Source organism: Molossus molossus, unplaced genomic scaffold (assembly GCF_014108415.1).
Source record: "Molossus molossus isolate mMolMol1 unplaced genomic scaffold, mMolMol1.p scaffold_m16_p_12, whole genome shotgun sequence".
Lineage (NCBI taxonomy): Eukaryota > Metazoa > Chordata > Mammalia > Chiroptera > Molossidae > Molossus > Molossus molossus.
Window position 1 is genome coordinate 88218795 of NW_023425347.1, and position 18830 is coordinate 88237624.

Sequence of the window (18830 nt, forward strand, 5' to 3'; positions counted from 1 at the left end):
CCCCGGAGGGATGAGGGATGGAGGGAGGAATTACTTCCACCATTCTACCCATAACAGAAGCTCTGACAGGTTAAGCCATTATGTTCAAGGTCACATTGCTAGAAAGGAGCAGAGTAGGACTTGAACGTAGGTCTTCCTTTTCCCCCACCTGGTACTTTGGTTAGCTCAAACCTCTTTGTTCATATGCTTGTCTCCCGCCTCAATTCTTAAGCTCTTTGGTAGAGTCACCACGAATTAGGTGTCTTTGCTCTGGCATGAAGATCTTCCTATAATAAGTAACTGAATTAGTTTGTGATTAAAATGGAAACTTATTAGAAATCTCCTTAGGGAGAGTGTTGTGTTTTCTTTGATTCTTCATTTGTCTATTTGGCATCCATTCATTACAGGACCATTGTATGAACAATACTTTCTTATTTTCTGTATTCTTGATGCTCTGGCATTTGTGGTCTCGCTGACTAGGGACAGGCTGCCTCTCACTGGCCTGGCCAATTCTTAGCATAGCAAAGGAACATGCACACTGGGATGTTCACTGCAGCCTGTTTACAGTCACCACCGGTTAGAAACAATCTGAATATCCAACAAGGGGGGATCTGTCCAGCAAGTTTTAATATAGGCGCTCAACAGATTATTGGGCAATCATTCCAACAGCATGCTTTCAATCACTACGCAATGACATGGGGAGACACTCCACAAACAAGGTTAACTGAAACAACCAAGATACTAAACTTCCTATACAATCGGATCCCAAATTTGTTATACTGGAAAAAGACAGGAAGCAAATAATACTGAAGTATGAACCAAGGTTGTCTATGAGTAATGGGATAGGCGATTAAAAAAAAAAAATCAAATTTTCTAAGTGTGACTGCATTCCTTTAAAAATGTTTCTCTACCTCCCTAGTTTCTGTGTTGGAACAAGAGTTTCTTTCTTTTTGATTATATGTTCTCCCGTGTGTGTGGAGGGACTGCCGGTGTCTGCCAGAGACAGGCAGCCAGACCCTGGACATCTCTATTAGCCGATGCTGTGCTGTGTTCCTTTCTTGTTAGAGAGGCATCAAATTCCAAAACCAAAAAAAACCTCTTGCCTTGTAGGAGAAGGAACCCTGGCTCCCGGCGTCGGCGCTGCTGGTGGGCGGGAGCTGCTGCAGCTGCAGGGCTGCGCCGAGCGCTCCGTCCATGGTGGTCTAACCGCACATCCGTGGGCCTGGCTCCAAGCTGGGCTCCGCTAGGCGGGTCCGAAGTGGGGAGGCATCCTCCCTCGTGGTGTTCACCTCCTTCCACTGGCCATGTCTGTCTCACGCCGAAATCGTCCTTCAAGGCCCTTTTGGCTGATTTACAGCCGTTTACACATCTTCACTCACAGAAGTGCCAATCTCTATGCCTCTCCCAAGCCGACAACCAGGGATGCGTTTCCTGATTCCTGCAGTGCTATGGGGTGGGGGGAAGGGAGGGAACATTAGAAATGCATGTACAATGAAACATTGAGACCAGCTTTGTTACCCGAGAATACCATTAGGATAAAGAACAAACTGTTAAGAGAAGCGAAGCCATGTAAAAAAAATTATATCATGCCTTTGGCCCCCTTAATAAAGATATGGCTCATCCAACTCAAAATCTTTTTTCTTGACCCTTAAAAATTCCCTTTTCCCTCCCCCTCTGCTTCCTTCCTCCCAACATATCCTAATTTAAGTCCTACCTTTTCCACAGTCTCCCCTACCTAGTAGAATACTCCCCATGTCTACTTCTCCAGGCCTCAAAAAGAAAAACATCCTACTGGGTTGCCTTTCTGACTTGGGAAAGAAAGAATAAGAAATGTTATCTACACAGAAGAGGGAAGAACTGGGCTGCTACCAAGGGTCAGAGAGGTAACGCGCGGCTGGGAGGCTGAAGATCTGTGTGACCAGGTCACTTCGCCTCTGGGAGGGCCAGCTGCCTCATCTGTAAAGAGGGGTAATGATGTGACCTCAAGTAAAACCAGCAATGATGGTAATTCCTGTTCACTTCACTGGATTGATATTTTCAGCGTGTCTCAAACTTTTCTACAAATAGAGGAGAGAAAGTATGCCCTGGTGTTATGGGAGGCATGGCCTAATACCCCGCTCCTCCTCCAATATTAAAGGTTTCTTTGAGGTCCTCTTATATTTAAAAATATACAAATTTGAATTTTACTGCAAAGTCTATGTTTACTTTAATATAAAAATGTTTTAAATTGCTTTTGATCTGCCATGTGCTATGGGTTTTACCTTGGGCAAGTCATTTAACTTTTTTTTTTTTTTTTTTATCCTCACCCGAGGACATTTTTCCATTTTCTACTCAGATAGAGCGGGAAGGAGAGAGAGGAAGAAAGAGAAACATCGATGTGAAAGGGACACATCGAGCGGCCGCCACCCACACAACCCAACCAGGGCTGGGGACAGACTGCAGCCAAGGTACATGCCCTTAGTGGGAACCGAACCCGGGTCTCTGTGGACCGCAGGCTGGCTGACGCTCTAAACGCTGAGCCAAACCGGCCAGGGCAAGTCATTTAACTTTTCAGCCAGTTTCCTCTGCTGTAAAATATAGATTAATAACATTTGTACTCCAGAGGGTTGTGATGAGAATTTGCTGAAGTCATGCATGTAGAATGCACACACAGTGGTCAATGAATGTCAGTTTTATTAGTATTCATTTTATTCTTATTAGTTTCAATTATTTAATATACCCATGAATAGTCCTTTATTTCATGCACCCATGCAACAAATATTTATTGAGGGCTTACTATGTGTCAAACAGACACAGTCTCTGCCATGCCCTCCGGCTTCAAAAGGCTGTTCTTGTCTTTCCTGTAGCTTCCAGTTTTCTGTTATCTAGCCCAGCCCTAGGCCAGGAATGCTGGTTCCTGGTGTGAATATCACAGTCATATGTCATAGGGCTAACACTGTGTAAAGAATCTAGGAGACACTAGATGCAGGGCTTAGCACAGGGGCAGCCATAAAGACCACCTGGCCCAGGTGTCACTTTATCAAAGGGCCTTCAGATGGAGATATATATATATCATTCATCAGACAACTTTATAACTTATATTCCATAACCAGACCTCCCAGACTATAAAGACCCATGAATGTTGGTAATCTTGTGAATTCATAATTATTCACCAGTTCACATTTTTGTGTGTGGGGAAAGCATTATTGTATTAAATTTATGCATACCTGTTTTGAGTTTGTAATGCAATAGCCTTAGGAAGAAAGACTGGCCCAGGGCTCTCTCTACCTGTATAAGACCCCTAGAGGCATACACCCTGGAGCTTAAGGGGCACTGGAGCACAAACTCTGGAAAGATGTTTGCTGAATTCCCTGTTCAGTTGCTCCCTCCTAGATCTAGTCCAGAACCTGGCACAGTGACCTCCATACATATATACCTACTTACTGGCTAAATAGGCAGGCCTGTAAGCACCTGCTTACACTGGCTGCCTCCCAGCCAAGAGTGGTACTCAACCACAACTCCAGAGATACAACAGGTACACCCCACCCACAGGATATCAGAGAAGGCAAACAGGTCTTGGAGTCACGCCAACAGGGTGAGGGGAATCCAGGCCTGTTAACCTGCTCTAGACTAGCTGGTTTGCCCAGATGGATTTGTTTTTGCTTTTGCTTGTGGTGGTGGTGGTGGTTGTTGTTGTCATTTAATTTGCTTCTAAAAAGCAGCTTCCCTCTCTGCCTCAGGGACCCCAAGGCCTCTGAGGCATTGCCTAAAAAAACAGGCTTTCTCTCAGCAGGTAGGAGTTTGCACTAAAAGCCCTGGAAGAACACTTTGCAAGTTGTCATTCCTTATAAGGCATACATTCTTTGCCTAGTGACTTTCTTTTCCAGACTTCAAAGCACTTTCCCAGGACTAACATATGCCCAAGTGGCAAATAACCTACTCTGTGTTGCCAGCCATCCCTTAATTTTAAGGCCCTCGTAGTCACCAGTGAGCACAGGGTCCCTGCTCAAGAAAGGAAAGATACTTCACTAGGTGCTTGCTTCCACTCCACCCCCTTATCTCAATGATTAATTTCACTAACCCATACAGCAGGTTTTACAGATGAGAGAACTAGAGCTCATAGCTGCTAAGAGCAGGGTCTGTATTAGAATTTGGCTCTAAAAAAAAGAGATAAAACACGCCTGTCATAACTGATGATTCGGCTTCTTGCTAGTGAGTGCCAGTTAGATGCCAAGCGCTTTTCCTTTCCTGGGCTTTGGCTCACCAAAGGGTTATACTCCCCAGCCCCCTCCCATTGAGCTGGAAATTACAACTTCCAGCAGGCAGCGTAGATCAAGAATGCTTCCTCTTATTCCACCTGCTAACTCCACCATCTGTTATTGCCAGGAAGCCCGAACCGGCGTGTAGAGGAATAATTATGGCAAAGTTACTCCATTTCACTTCCTGATCTGGTAAAACCTATCGTCACCTTTATGAAGGCAAACCCGTGCCCCCCTCCTCTCACCCTCGATGCAAAAAGGGAAAAAAATGCTGAGGCAGTGAGACGCACATTGACAAGGCTGGTGACAGCAAGAAAGAAGGGTATTTACACTAGGACATCTTAGATGATTACAAATGCATTCGCTTTTCCAGAAACGAAGGCTGAATTCAAGTCCCCACTCCCTCAGTCTTAACCACTACTCACCCGCAGCGTTTTCTCTAAGGCCCACCTATCAGAGATTCCTGAGAAATGACTTAGACTTCTCGCGCAACCCGGAGGCACAGCCTCCTTTAATTCCTTCCCCAACTCGGTGCTGCCTGTGTCCTGCAGTGTTTTGCTTTCAAAGCCCGCGATTTGACTTGCCCGGCCTCCTGCCAGTCAGAAGCTAGAGGGCACTTCGCTCAGACGAGTGGCTGCGAGGAGGGCGTGGGCGGGACATTCCCTGTTATTGGCTAGGCCGCAAGGCTTGGTTGAAGCGTAGGGGAAGAGACTTGGGAAGGCGGCACCCTGCGGGAGCGTTGCACTCACCTTGAGCGGGTCCCCTCTAGCGGCCACAGGAAGGACCTTGGAACACGCCCAGCTCCCCGCCTTCCGCTATCCTAAGAGCTCTGGTGACCGCTCACCTGCCGGACAGGTGGGCAGCTTGCCAGGGGTTCTCCCTCCTTATCCTCAGCCGCCTCCCAGACTCTGCTCCAGCTGTACCCCAACCCCACGCTCTCACCACGATTCAAATCCTGCATATCCTTCAAGACCTGGTTACCCCCCAAAGTTTCAGGGCCATATATATCTATCTGCCTGCCATCCTGTAATACCTGTTGGATGCACTGCATACCAACCTCCTAGCACGTGCACAGCTCAGCAACACTTAAGGTCCTCCAATGAGACTAGCACTGACGTTTCCCTAGTGCACATCTGTAATAATCAACAGGAGCGTGGAACTTACACTTTTTCACTATCACGTATTTCCTTTCAGATCCTCACAACAACCCTCTGAGTGTGACATTGAGCTCATCCCATTTCACCGATGAAGAAATGACATTTGGGCAGAGACCTCTATGATGACAAAGAACCAGTCATGGTAGAGAGAGCTCGGAGGGAACAGCTGGGAGCAGATAGAGGTTGGTTTATCGTAGGAACTGCCCAAAGGACAGGGTAGCGAGTGCGAGTCCGCAGCGTGAGTGGTAGGAGCTGCCTTCAGAGGGCCAGGGACAACTTACATTAAGATGTTTGGATTTGAACGTAAATTTAAAGGGAAGCTGTGGGAGGGTTCTAAGCAGGGGAATGACAAGATGACTGTGACCGCTCCGCAGCGCGTACGGAGGGGCTCATGGAACACCACACAGCTGACTTTGTACAGTTGCCCATATCAGTCTTTTTTCTGTTGTTATTATAAACAGGGGTTGAGTGACTGTGAGTTCTTAGGTTTATTCCTTGAAGTAGGATTTCTGGGTGGGCAAAATAATAAGACTTTTGTTCTATCACAAGAGTTTTGAGGAGTCGCCTAGATAAGCCCCTATTAAGTTTTCCCACCAGGCCTGAGGTAGTGCAGCTGACGCCTAAAATTCTGGCAGCTTCCCTGCAGTTTTTAAAACGTCTCTAACGATTGGCCAATAACTTTTCGCGCTAAAGAAACAGAGGACACTATTGGCTAGAGTTACTCACGTGGACGTTATGACGTTATTGTCATAGCGACGGGGAAGGTTGGGCAAGGCCAGACTCAGCCAGGGGGCCCCGATGAGGTAGGAGGTAGTTCCTGTCGGGGTCCCAGTCCCGGGGTCATGGGAGGAGGGCCGGACGCACCCCATGAGACATCCACCAAGACTCCATCCTGCTGGGTGCTTGTCGAATTTCCGTGCCTACTAGGTGATGCCCTGCGGGGGCGGGAGGAGCCACCGTTGGAGATGCCCCTCCCCGGAATTGTGCCTTCAGCCCCCACCTGAAAAGTGATTATAAGGGCATGGCTTCCCCACAGTGCTCCTGTGAGGGGCGTGGGCATCTGACCCCCCTGCCTCGGCCCCTGCTAGTGTACAGACGTCGGGTGGCTGCGGTGCCTGGCAGCTGGTGGGCGGCGAAGAGCAGAATTCTGATCCCAGCTCCTTCGGTGCCCCTCTGCCAGCATCTCGCCTGCTCTGAGCCCTCAGTTTATCCATCTGTAAAATGAAAGGGTGAGATTGGAATCTAGTGGCCATAGCTGGCTGTGAAAGTTTCTGACACGTTTTCTCAGCTTATGAAAAGTATCAAATGGATTATTTATCTGAGAGTGCTTTGAAAAATGTAAAAAATAAGATGTACCATAGCATTATAACTGAATGGGTAAAAATCGAGTACAGTCAAAACTACTCATGCAAATCCCATAAAGTAACAATATACACGGTTTAGTATATATTGATATACCCTATACAGTAACATGCATGTATAAATGCATAAAATATGTGATAATACTATAATATAAATGATAAATGTTTTTTTAAAAACATTGAGATGGTAGAATGAAAACATGCCTGTAGTTGTAATCATGTGAGGTAAATCTTTTATTTTATTTTTTAAATTTTTTTATCCTCACCTGAGGACATTTTTCCATTTTTTGTTCAGATAGAGTGGGAGGGAGGGAGGGAGGGAGGGGGAGAGAGAGAGAGAGAGAGAGAAACATCGACATGAAAGAGACACATCGAGTGGCTGCTTCCCGCACTAGAGCGGGGACAAACTGCAACCGAGGTATGTGCCCTTAGCGGGAACCGAACCTGGGTCTCTCTGGACCACAGGCCAACGCTCTAACCGCTGAGCCAAACTGGCCAGGGCTGAGGTAAATCTTTACAGAATGTAGCTCCTGGAGGAAAGATATGAGTATTTCTATATACATTATTGCTAAAATGTGTTTACCCCTAGTGAAACATATTCACTCATTCATTCCACAAATGTTTATTGAGTAACTACTGTGTGCCAGGAAACAGACTGGGGACTCTGTGATGAACATTTTACTGGGGAAGATCATAAAAATATACAAATAAAATATGATGTTGGGTAGAGAAAAATGCTATGAGAAAAATAAGGCAGGGTCTCTGGCTAAAGAAAGATGAGATTTTGCTTCTTGAGTGTGGTCAAGGAAGTCATCCCTAAGGTTAGAGCAGAAACCCAGATTAATCTGGTGACAGGGCCAGAAGATGATGCCACTATAGTGAGGGGAGCAATCTCCAGGGAGGTATTGCAAAAGCTGAAGAGGTCCCTTTGTGGAGAAGAGGATTGGTCTTTAGGTAGTGGGATATGACAGCTGCCTTCAAATACTTGAAGAATAGTCGTATAGAACAGTGGCTTTCAAACTTTTTTACTGTGATCCATGGTCAGAAACACACACATGTACATAAAAACAAACTTAATAAAAGACTACAGACTATGGCCTGCATTTTGAAAATCAATGTGGAAGAGGAATGAAACTTATTCTGAGCTGATTTCAAGAGTTGAAATTAGAATGAGTGGAGAGAGAGAGAGAGAGAGAGAGAGAGAGAGAGAGAGAGAGAATATGAGAATGAGAATGAGAATATATGAATGAATCAGCCTTGGTACAGATAGAGACTACCCAACAGTGAACTGCCCCAAGAATTTTCAAAATGAGTTCTAGGGAACCCTAGCATTCTGTGAAAATTCAAGACAGCCTCAAATATATAAGAAAATGAAAATTCAAGCCTCAAACTGAGAGCAAATATTTCCAAAATATATATATGATAAGGGGCTGGTATGATAAAGGGCTTGTATCCAGAATATATTAAAAAGTTTACAACTTAATAAGATAACCCAAGTGTTTAAAAAAGGGCAGAAGCTTTGAACAAACAGACATTTTACCAAAGAAGGTAAATAAATGGCAAATAAGCACATGAAATTAGACAAATTAAAGTGACAATGAGATACCATGATAGGACCATTAGAATAACTAAAATTAATAAGATTTACCAGACAAGTGTTGGTGAGGATGTATAGCAACTGGAACAAACTACTGATATAGGCAACAATGTGGTAGAATCCTAAAAGCATTGCACTAAGTGAAAAAAGACAGATACAAATCAGTATATACTGTATGATTACATACACACACACACACACACACACACACACATATATAAACATTCTAGAAAAGGCAACCACTGTGACAGAAAGCAGAGCAGTGGTTGCAAGATGTGAAAGTTGGGAAGGTATTGACTGCAGAGAAACAGAAAATTTTTTTGGGCTGATGGATATATTTATATCTTTTCAAAAATTAAGCTCTGGCCGGTTTGGCTCAGCGGTTGGAGCGTCCACCTGCGGTCTGGAGAGACCCGGGTTCGGTTCCTGCTAAGGGCATGTACCTCGGTTGCAGTTTGTCCCCGGCCCTGGTTGGTTGTGCGGGTGGCAGCCACTCGATGTGTCCCTTTCACATCGATGTTTCCCTCTCTCTCTCTTCCTCTCTCTCCCTCCCACTCTATCTGTACAAAAAATGGAAAAATGTCCTCGGGTGAGGATTAAAAAAAAAAAAAATTATTTATTTTTTATCCTCACCAGAGGATATTTTTCCATTGATTTTTAGACAGAGTGGATGGGAGGGAGAGAAGGAGGGAGAGAGGTGGGGGAGAGAGAAACACACACATCGACTGGTTGCCTCCTGCATGATCCAGCCAGGGTCATGAACCACAACCAAGTATATATGCCCTTGACTGGAATTGAACCTGAAACTCATTGGTCCATGGGCTGATGCTCTGACCGCTGAGCCAAACTGGCCAGGGCAATATATTTATATCTTTTTTTTTTTTTTATCCTCACCCGAGGATATTTTTCCATTTTTTGTACAGATAGAGTGGGAGGGAGAGAGAGGAAGGGAGAGAGAGTGAGAAACATCGACGTGAAGGGACACATCAAGTGGCTGCCACCTGAACGACCAACCAGGGCCGGGGACAAACTGCAACCGAGGCACATGCCCTTAGCGGGAACCGAACCCGGGTCTCTCCGGACCGCAGGCCGATGCTCTAACCGCTGAGCAAAACTGTCCAGGGCAATATATTTATATCTTAATTGTGGTGGTATTTAACATAATTTTAAACATTCGCCAAAATTTAGAATTGTACCCATTGAACTACTGAATTATATTGTATGTAGGTAAATAATCTCAGTGAAGATAAATTTATAAAATCCAAGCCTTCAATAGCTCTGGAATACTTACAGAGTTTCTTCTACACGCAGCAAGTACACTGTACTTGTGACTTCAGGTCATAGATCCTGGTAAATCTTAGCCTATACCCACAGGATTTCTTAGTCTGTCATACAGAGGGAACAGAATTCAATCAACATAATTAACAAAAATGTGAAATGATTCCTACTAATGCTGTATTTTTCTGTTTCAGGTGCTTGGAAGAACAGGTAGTAGAGTTTTTCATCAAACAAATGAAACATATCACAGAACTTTGTTAAGATGGATAATTCTGCACAAAAAGACCAAGAACCTGGCAAAACACATTCCAGAACTGTCAACAAAATACAGAAAGGTCTAGTGAATTTAATAACAGATGTCTTGTGGGGGGTGAGGGGTGGATTTAAATGTTATATTTATATCTAAATGTATTCATGTATACTCCTCATTCTATAGTTTATATTTACCCACATAGTTACTATTTCCAGAGCTCTTCATTCCTTCATGTAGATACAGATTTCCAACTGGTATCATTTATTTTCTACCTGAAGGATTTCCTTTAACTTTTCTTATAGTTCTAGTTTGCTGGTGATTAATTCTTTCAGCTCTTGTATATATTTAAAAGTCTTTATTTTGCTCTTGTTTTTGAAAGATATTTTACTTGGTACAGGATTCTAGGATGACAGTTTCTTTTTTCTTCTCTTACCTTAAAGATATTGTTTCCAACAGTAGTCAGCTATCTCTTTTTGTTCCCTTAAATGTAATGTGTCTTTTTTTTTTCCTCTGCCTGATTTTAAAATTTTCTCTTTATCACTTTTTAAAAAAATTATCCTCATCCGAGGATATTTTTCTATTTATCTTCAGGTAGAGCGAGAGGGAGAGAGAGAGAAACATCGACATGAGAAAGACATCAACTGGTTGCCTCCTGCACGACCCCAACCAGAGCCTGGGATGAACCGCAGCTGAGGTTGGAATCCAACCCGGGACTCATTGGTCTGCAGGCTGATGCTCTACCGCTGAGCCAAACCGGCCAGGGCTCTTTAGCACTTTTTAAAAACAATTTGATTATTTTATGTGCCATGGTGTGTGTGTGTGTGTGTTTTTTTTTTTTAATCTCTATTGTTGAATGTATTACAGATGTTCCTCATTTTTTCCCCATTGACCACCCCCCTCCCGCCTTTTCCCACTATTGTCTGTGTCCATTGGTTATGCATATAAGTTCTTTGGTTTATTTCTTCACACCCCCCAACCCCTTTCCCTTTGAGGTTTGTCAGTCTAACAATGCATTTGTACTTCTTAATCCCTTCACCTTTTTCACCCATTCCTCCAACCCCCTCCCATCTGGCAACCAACAAAATGTTCTCTGTATCTATGAGAATGTTTCTGTTCTGCCTGTTCATTTTGTTTGTAGATTCCACTGTCGGTAGATATGTATTCACTGCCATTTTGTTTGCTCATATATTTTATCTTTTTCTTCAAAAAGACCCTTCATTATTTCATATAATAACGGTTTGGTGGTGATGAACTCCTTTAACTTTTTCTTGTCTGGGAAACTCTTTATATGGCCATCGATTCTAAATGACAGCTTTGCAGGATAGAATAATCTTGGTTGTAGGTTCTTGCTTTTCATCACTCTGAATATTTCTTGCCACTACCTTCTGGCCTGCAAAGTGTCTTTTGAGAAATCAGCTGACAGCCTTATGGGAACTCCCTTGTAGGTAACTAACTGCTTTTCTCTTGCTGCTTTTAAGATTCTCTCTTTGGCCCTGGCCGGTTTGGCTCAGCGGTTAGAGCGTCCACCTGCGGTCCGGAGAGACCCGGGTTCGGTTCCCGCTAAGGTGCATCCTGGACTTGTGTGTCCCCGGCCCTGGTTGGTCATGAGGGTGGCAGCCACTCGATGTGTCCCTTTCACATCGATGTTTCCCTGTCTCTCTCTTCCTCTCTCTCCCTCCCACTCTGTCTGTACAAAAAATGGAAAAATGTCCTCGGGTGAGGATAAAAAAAAAAAAAAAAAAAAGATTCTCTCTTTGTCTTGAATCTTTTGCATTTTGATGATGATGATGATGATGTATCTTGGTATGGGCCTCTTGGGGTTCATCTTGTTTGGGACTCTCTGTGCATCCTGGACTTGTGTGTCTGTTTCCTTCACCAAGTTAGGGAAGTTCTGCCATTATTGTTTCAAATAGGTTTTCGATTTCTCGTCCTCTCTCTTCTCCTTCTGGCACCCCCAAGATGCGAATGTTGGCATGCTTGAAGTTGTTCCAGAGGCTCCTTACACTCTCCTCATTTTTTTTGGATTCATTTTTCTTTGTGCTGTTCTGATTGGGTGTTTTTTGCTTCCTTATATTCCAAATTGATAGTTTGCTTCTTGGTTTTACCTACTCTGCTAATGAATCTGTGTAAATTATTCTTTATTTCAGTTAGTGCCTCCTTCATTTCTGAGTGTGCATCCCTCATTTCTGACTGGTCCTTTTTTATGCTCTTGAGGCCCTCACTAAGTTCGCTGAGGTTCTCACTAAGTTCATTGAGCATCCTTATAAGCAGTGTTTTGGACTCAGCATCTGTTAGGTTGCTTATCTCCATTTCACTTAGTTCATCTGTTAGGTTGCTTATCTCCATTTCGCTTAGTTCTTTTCTCGGGGTTTTGTTCTGTTCTTTCATTTGGGACCTGTTTCTTTGTCTCCTCATTTTGGCTGCCTCCCTGTGTTTGTTTCTGTGTATTACTTAACAAGAGGTATGGGGCTATCTGAGACCAGATGCTGCTTGTTTGAAAGAATTTAGCAAAACCTGAGGCAGGATCCAAGACAGGCCAATCCTATGGTAAAGCAACTGGCAACAGCTTGGGTGGGCCTGAAAGTTGGGTGGGGCGGGGCCTCAGGGAGTCACCAGGGCAGAGCTACCAAAGGAACAAAGGCCTCTGGCAGCACGTTTGTCCCGGAGAAAGCCGCCTCTCCAGCCCTGCTCCAGTGCCAAACAGCTCCGTTCTTCCCTGTATGTCTCTGGTGCCCTCGAGCTGCCTCCCCTCCAAGCTTAGAGGGAGAGAGTCTGATAAGTTCGAGCGTGGGCCCTTTAAGGAGCTGCCTGGGGCTCCAGCTCGTCAGCTTCCCTGAGCCTCAGTTCCCGCTGGTTTTTCCAGCCAGAAGTTATGGGGATTCTCTTCCTGGCACTGGAACCCTGAGCGGGTCATCTCCAGATTTGTATCCGCCACACGTGGGTGTGGGACCAGCCCGTCGTGCCTTTGCCCCTCCTACCAGTCTCGGTGTAGCTGCTGCTTTAATTCCGTAGTTGTAGGACTTCCATTTAGCTTGATTTCAGGCGGTTTTGAATGATGATTGTTCTGTAGTTTAGTTGTAACCTTGATGTGGTTGTGGGAGGATGCGATACCATGTTTACCTACGCCGCCATCTTGACCGGAAGTCCCAATGGTGTGGTTTTATTCATATTTCATGTGCTTGAGGTTCATTTACTTTCTTGGATCTGGAGGTCTATAGTTTTTAACCAGTTTGGAAATTTTTCATTTTTCTTGAAATAATTTTCTTTTTCCTTCCTCCCCACATTTCTTCTTTGGAGAGTCCAAGTGCATGTATATTAGCCTCCTGGAAGTTGTCACATAGCTCACTGATATTCTGCGTTTTTAAATCACTTACTCTCTGTGTTTTATGTTGGATAGTTTCTATTTCTATGTCTTCTAGTTTACTAGCCTTCCCCCCCCTACCCCTGCAGTGTCTAGTCTACTGTTCCTCTCATCTAGTGTATTTTTAAATCTCGGATATCTTAGTTTTCATCTATAGAAGTTTGATTTGGATCATTTTTGTATCTTCCATGTCTTTCCTTTTAATACATGTTAATCTTTTCTCTAGCTTCTTGAACATATCAAATACAGTTATAGCAATTATAATATTCTCATCTGTATCATTTCTGAGTTGTTTTTTTTTTTTAAATTTTTTTATATCCTCACCCGAGGACATTTTTCCATTTTTTGTTCAGACAGAGCGGGAGGGAGAGAGAGGAAGAGAGAGAGAGAGAAACATCGATGTGAAAGGGACACATTGAGTGGCTGCCACCCGCATGACCCAACCAGGGCCAGGAAAAAACCACAACCGAGGCACTTGCCCTCAGCGGGAACCAAACCTGGTTCTCTCTGGACCGCAGGCCATTGCTCTAACCGCTGAACCAAACTGGCCAGAGCTCTGAGTTGGTTTTATTTTCTCCTTGTTATAAATTGTATCTTCCTTTTTTGCAATCCCATTAAGTTTTTTTTTTTTTGCAAGCCCATCAAGTTTTTATTGGATGCCAGATACTTTGAATTGGGTCTATATTTTTTTGTAGTCCTATCAATTCTTGTGCTTTGTTTGAGAAGTCCTTAAATTAGCTGGAAACAGTTTGATCTTTTGAAGTCTCACTTTTAAGCTTTGTTCTTTGGAACCAGAGCAGTGTTTAGTCTAGGGATAATTTTGCCTTATTTCTGAGGCAAAACCCTTCTGTATACTCTACTCTAGGTTCTGTGAATTATGATGTTTTCCACTCTGACTTGTGGGAATAAGAATTATTCCTGGCCCAGTATACACTTCAGGTATTATTCACCCTAATTCTTGCAGTTGATTCTTTCCCCAGCTTTGGGTAGTTTTCTGATATGCATGTGCTGATCAATACTCAGGACTTTCTCTATGCATGTCTACAGAGCGCTTTCTTTATGTCACTCTCTTCTCTGGTTCTGTGTCCTGTGAAGTCTAGCCATCTGACCTTTATGGGCTCTCAGATCCATTTCCTCCACTCAGGAAGACCACCAGGCTCCACCTGCATTTCTCCTTCCTGTGCTGTGTGCCTTCTCCAGTAAGCAGTACACTGGGGGCAGTCTTATTGCAAACCTTAAATGTGTCCCATCTCCAGAGATCCCTGTCCTTTGTTGCTTGATGTCCAGTGCCTTGAAAACCACTATATCATATATTTTGTCCATTGTTAACTTTTTTTTCTGTTAGGAGGGCAAATTCAGTCTCATTTTGGTTGAAAGTGGAAGGTCAGTTATCCAGAGTGTTTTCTAAAAATCCATTCTTGGCCCTGGCTGGTTTGGCTCAGCGGTTAGAGCATCATCCTGCGGTCCAGAGAGACCCGGGTTTGGCACATAGCTCGGTTGCAGTTTGTCCCCGGTCCTGTTTGGTGGTGCAGGTGGCAGCCACTCGATGTGTCCCTTTCACGTCGATGTTTTTTTCTCTCTCTCTCCCTCCCATTCTATCTGAACAAAAAATGGAAAAAAATGTCCTTGGGTGAGGATAAAAAAAAAATTCATTTTTTTCCCAGCTGGTGTGGCCCAGTGGATTGAGTGTCATCTCATGTACTGAGGTCCCAGTTCGATTCCCAGTCAGGGCACTTGCCAGTTGTGAGCTCGATCCCCAGTTGGGGGCGTGTAGGAGGCAGCCGCTGATCAGTATTCTCATATTGATGTTTCTATCTCTCTCTCCCATCCCTCTGTCTAAAAAAATCAATAAAAATATTATTTATTTATTTGTTTGTTTATTTATTTATTTTTTATCCTCACCCGAGGACATATTTAAAAATCTTTTTTTTTTGGTGGTTCTCATAGAGGGTTGCTTTGATACACACACCATTCCGCCACAGCCAGAACCAAAGTGTTTGATCTCCTTTTTAGTCAAGGAGAAACTGTTCCTTTTTCCAGGGGAATATCTTCCCTTTTCCTTTGTTAATAACCCCTCCCCCCTTTTTAGGTCCTTACCTGAGGATATTTTTCCATTTCTTTTCAGACAGAGTGGAAGGGGGAGGGGGGGAGAGAGACAGACAGACAGACAGACATCATTGTGAGAGAGACACATGGGATGTGAGAGACACATTGACTTGTTGCCTCTCACACAACCCTGACCAAAGCCGGGGACCAAACTGCGGCCAAGACCGGGGACCAAACTGCAACCAAGGTACATGCCCTTGACCAGAATTGAACCTACGACTCGGGTCCGCGGGCTAATGCTCTCACCACTGAGCCAAGCCAGCTAGGACAATAAGCCCCCTTTCTTTACTGCTGTCTCTGCAAACTCAGTTATTCTACTGACCTAGGTTTTCAGAAACAAAAGCTAGGAAGCCTTGCATCCACTGCTTTCTGATTGCTCTCTAGGTCCCTTAAAGAAAAAATATATAAACATCTTCTTAACTTAGATGGGGCAGAAGGGAGATGGAAGGAAAATAAATCTATCAGAGGTAGGTATTGCCAAATGTTTTCTAACCAAACATATTCAGCTTTTATTTGCTTCATCCACAACCCAGGCAAAGTCGGCTAGATTGCCCCCTCCCCATTATTTCATTAATTTGTTTATTGAGTCTTAACTATGAGCCAGGCTCAGGAAGAGTTTAGGAGCCTGGGCTCATCAGACAAACTGTTTTCAAACCTTAGGTGTTGCACTATTAAGTGTTGCTGTGTGATTTAATTGAGTAACTATCAATCTAAGCCTCAATTTCCTCATCTGTGAAGCTTGTTGGTAATAGTACCTCCTGAGGGGCCCCTGTTGGCATTGGGCTTTCCTCTCTGAAAGGTAGTTTTGTTTTGTTTTTCAAAAATTTGGAGACTAAATAATGGGCATTAAAGATAGTTTTCATGCAACCTCACCCCACCCTAACACATCTTTCTTTCTTTGTCTTGGCGATCCTTTTGCACATTTCCCCTCTGAGGGTGAGCACTCTGATGTTGAGATAACTTGGCTGTCTGCTGTGGACATGTTGCAGTCAGGATAGACCCCCTAAATTTGATGTCAGGACTGATGATGCCACACCCACATCAAGGGGATGTGAAAAGGTTTATTACTCACATAATGAGGTTTTCTGGGGGTGAGCAGGGCAGGCTTTCTAGTCTGGCCCAATAGTGGCTTGAGAGAGTAGGGAAAGGAGACTGACCTGAGGTTTTATTGTGGTGAGGAAGTGGGGCTGGCGTGAGGGCAGGGGTTTGCATGGCTGAACTTCTAGCAAGTACCAAAGGTGGGAGCATCTGAGCCTTCTCATCAGCTTATCCAGACTTGGGGCAGAAAAGGAAGAGGGAGGGTCGAGGCTTAAAAGCTGTCAGCAGTCAAACTACAAATTGGAGTCAGATTTTATTACACTCAGGATGAGTTTGTAATCAGCGGGTGTGCAGACAGATGCTGCCTGTGGAATTCATATTGTGGACATTCTCCCACAGTGGGAGTGGGAGGAGGGAAAAGGGGGATTTTATGTATCGTCTATACATCACAACCCCGCTGTATAAATTTTTAACTTGGTTTCCTATAAATGATGCCCTCTGCTTTTTTTTTTTTTTCATTTATCTTCAGATAGAGCAGGAGGGAGAGAGAGAGAGAAAAAAAAAATCAGTGTGAGAGAGACACATGGAGTGGTTGCCACCCACACGACCCCAACCGGGGCTGGGAACAAACCGCAACCAAAGTACGTGCCCTTAGCGGGAACCGAACCCAGGATTCTCTGGTCCATGAGCCGATGTTCCAACTGCTGAGCCAAACTGGCCAGGGCAATGCCCTCTGCTTTTTAACCCCATGTCTACTCAGAGCAGAGTTGTTTTCACAGTGCCCTGAAAAGTGAGAGCCCCACTCTGAGATTTCCCCATCTCTCTGGATCTTTATGATACTTCGCTGGTGTGTCACTCTGGGCTGGGATTAAGTGATGGTTTCGTATCCAGGTGGTTTTGTGTCTGTCTTCCCTGTCAGGTCCTCCCTCTTCCCTGGGACAGTTCACTTCCACTATGTTACCAAGTCTTGCTAGTTTAACAACTCGAGGGGGGAAATCCCAATACATTACCAAGAGGGTAAGAAAGTAAAATGGGGAATACTTTAAAAAAATCCAGTTTCATGTTTATCTCTTGTCAAAAGACAAGTCTCTCTTCTATTCAATTTAAGATAAAATGTTAATGTATAGCTCTGTGTTTTCTGCATTTGTCAATTCTTTGTTCTGTGCTAATTTTTGTTGTTTAGGTTTTACTGCTGCATATCCAACACAGTCCTCCATTCCTTCTAAATATACGTCTACAATAATTAACGAATCAGAAAAAAAAGGATTTAATAGCCAAGCCAAGAGATTTTATTATAAAAAGGTAATTACATTGTCTTAGAGATTCTTTACTTTTAGTCTGGATTTTAGCCTCTCTGAACAAGCAGGCACGTCTGGCCGGTGCATCTGTGCCTGTGACCAGTAGAGGGCAGTGTTATCTAAGGAGCCACAGCCGCCTCTCCAACAGCTCTGGATTGTAAGGAGCTGAAACAGATTCATAGACACAGAGAGCTGACTGGTGGTCGCCAGAGGGCAGGCGGGTTGGAGGACTGGGTAAAGAGGTGATGAGGAATTAAGAAGTACAAATTGGCGGTTACAAAATAGTCCCGGGGTGTCAAGTTCAGCATAGGGAATATAGTCAATCATATTGTGTTATTCATATATGGTTTCAGGTAGGTACTGGAAATATCGTGGTGGGGGATACTTTGTAAAGAATGTGATGGTCTAACCACTATACTGTAGACCTGAAACCAATACAAAATAATACTGTAAGTAAAACATTTTAAGAACTTTTTTCCTTTTTTTAAAAGAGAATGAGCTGGAAAGATATTAAACCCTGGGGAAAGCAACATGTCCAGGTGGTGCTTCACTGAACCAAAAGAATTTTTATAAGAAATGTATTTTTAAAATTATTAGATAAATAGAACATTAAAAAAAAATTCCAGCGATATAAGTAAAAGATAAACATCTTTTCCTCTTTCTCCCCTAGCTTCACTGTTTATAATATGAAAGGAAATAACAAGACTTTCTTCAAACAAAAGGAAAAATAAGAGTCTAATAAATTTAAAATGACCTTTGTGATGAGGACCCCTCTTTTTTAGACTTCTTTTAACAATGTGTTATTATTGTTCCTGTATTGCCTCCATTCTCACTCTTTTCTCCAATTATCTGTGTGTCTTTTCCTCTTTGATCTGGAACGTTCTGCTTGGCTTCTAACTGTCCTTCACCCAACTTAGGGGAGCTCACCTGTTCAAGGCTCAGGGATCTGACTTCCTCTCTCACCAGCAGGGGGCGCAAACAACTCACAGACGTTTTGAGTTTTCATTAAAACCTTCATCCCTTTCTTCATTTAACCAAGACTTTTAGAATAACATTCTTTTGGAGTAGTCACCATCTCAGTTACCTTTTGATGTGTTGTAAAAATGTTTTTTCATCTTACCACCTTGCCGAGAAGGTGGAGAGGGAATGAGATCTAGGTTGTGA

At 43.7% G+C, this 18830-nt stretch overlaps 2 protein-coding genes across 3 annotated transcripts in view; one reads left to right on the forward strand and one right to left on the reverse strand.

The window, feature by feature from the left end:
* Window positions 1-4755, reverse strand: part of NIPAL3 (NIPA like domain containing 3) — a 44581-nt gene extending 39826 nt beyond the window's left edge. Inside the window, exons 1-2 of one of the 2 annotated variants that reach the window (XM_036255765.1) lie at window positions 4643-4755; window positions 1083-1425 (exon numbers count right to left, since the gene is read on the reverse strand). In XM_036255765.1, coding sequence (XP_036111658.1) covers window positions 1083-1175 — 93 coding nt within the window. In that variant the 5' untranslated portion in view covers window positions 1176-1425; window positions 4643-4755. Of the gene's footprint in view, window positions 1-171; window positions 194-1082; window positions 1426-4642 lie in introns of those variants that run through there. The other variant, XM_036255766.1, reaches the window with a different exon arrangement.
* Window positions 4756-6149: 1394 nt separating this feature from the next.
* Window positions 6150-18830, forward strand: part of STPG1 (sperm tail PG-rich repeat containing 1) — a 47703-nt gene continuing 35022 nt past the window's right edge. Inside the window, exons 1-3 of the mRNA XM_036256949.1 lie at window positions 6150-6603; window positions 9805-9945; window positions 17552-17670. Of these exons, the coding sequence (XP_036112842.1) occupies window positions 9873-9945; window positions 17552-17670 (192 nt within the window). The 5' untranslated portion in view covers window positions 6150-6603; window positions 9805-9872. The remainder of the gene's footprint in view (window positions 6604-9804; window positions 9946-17551; window positions 17671-18830) is intronic.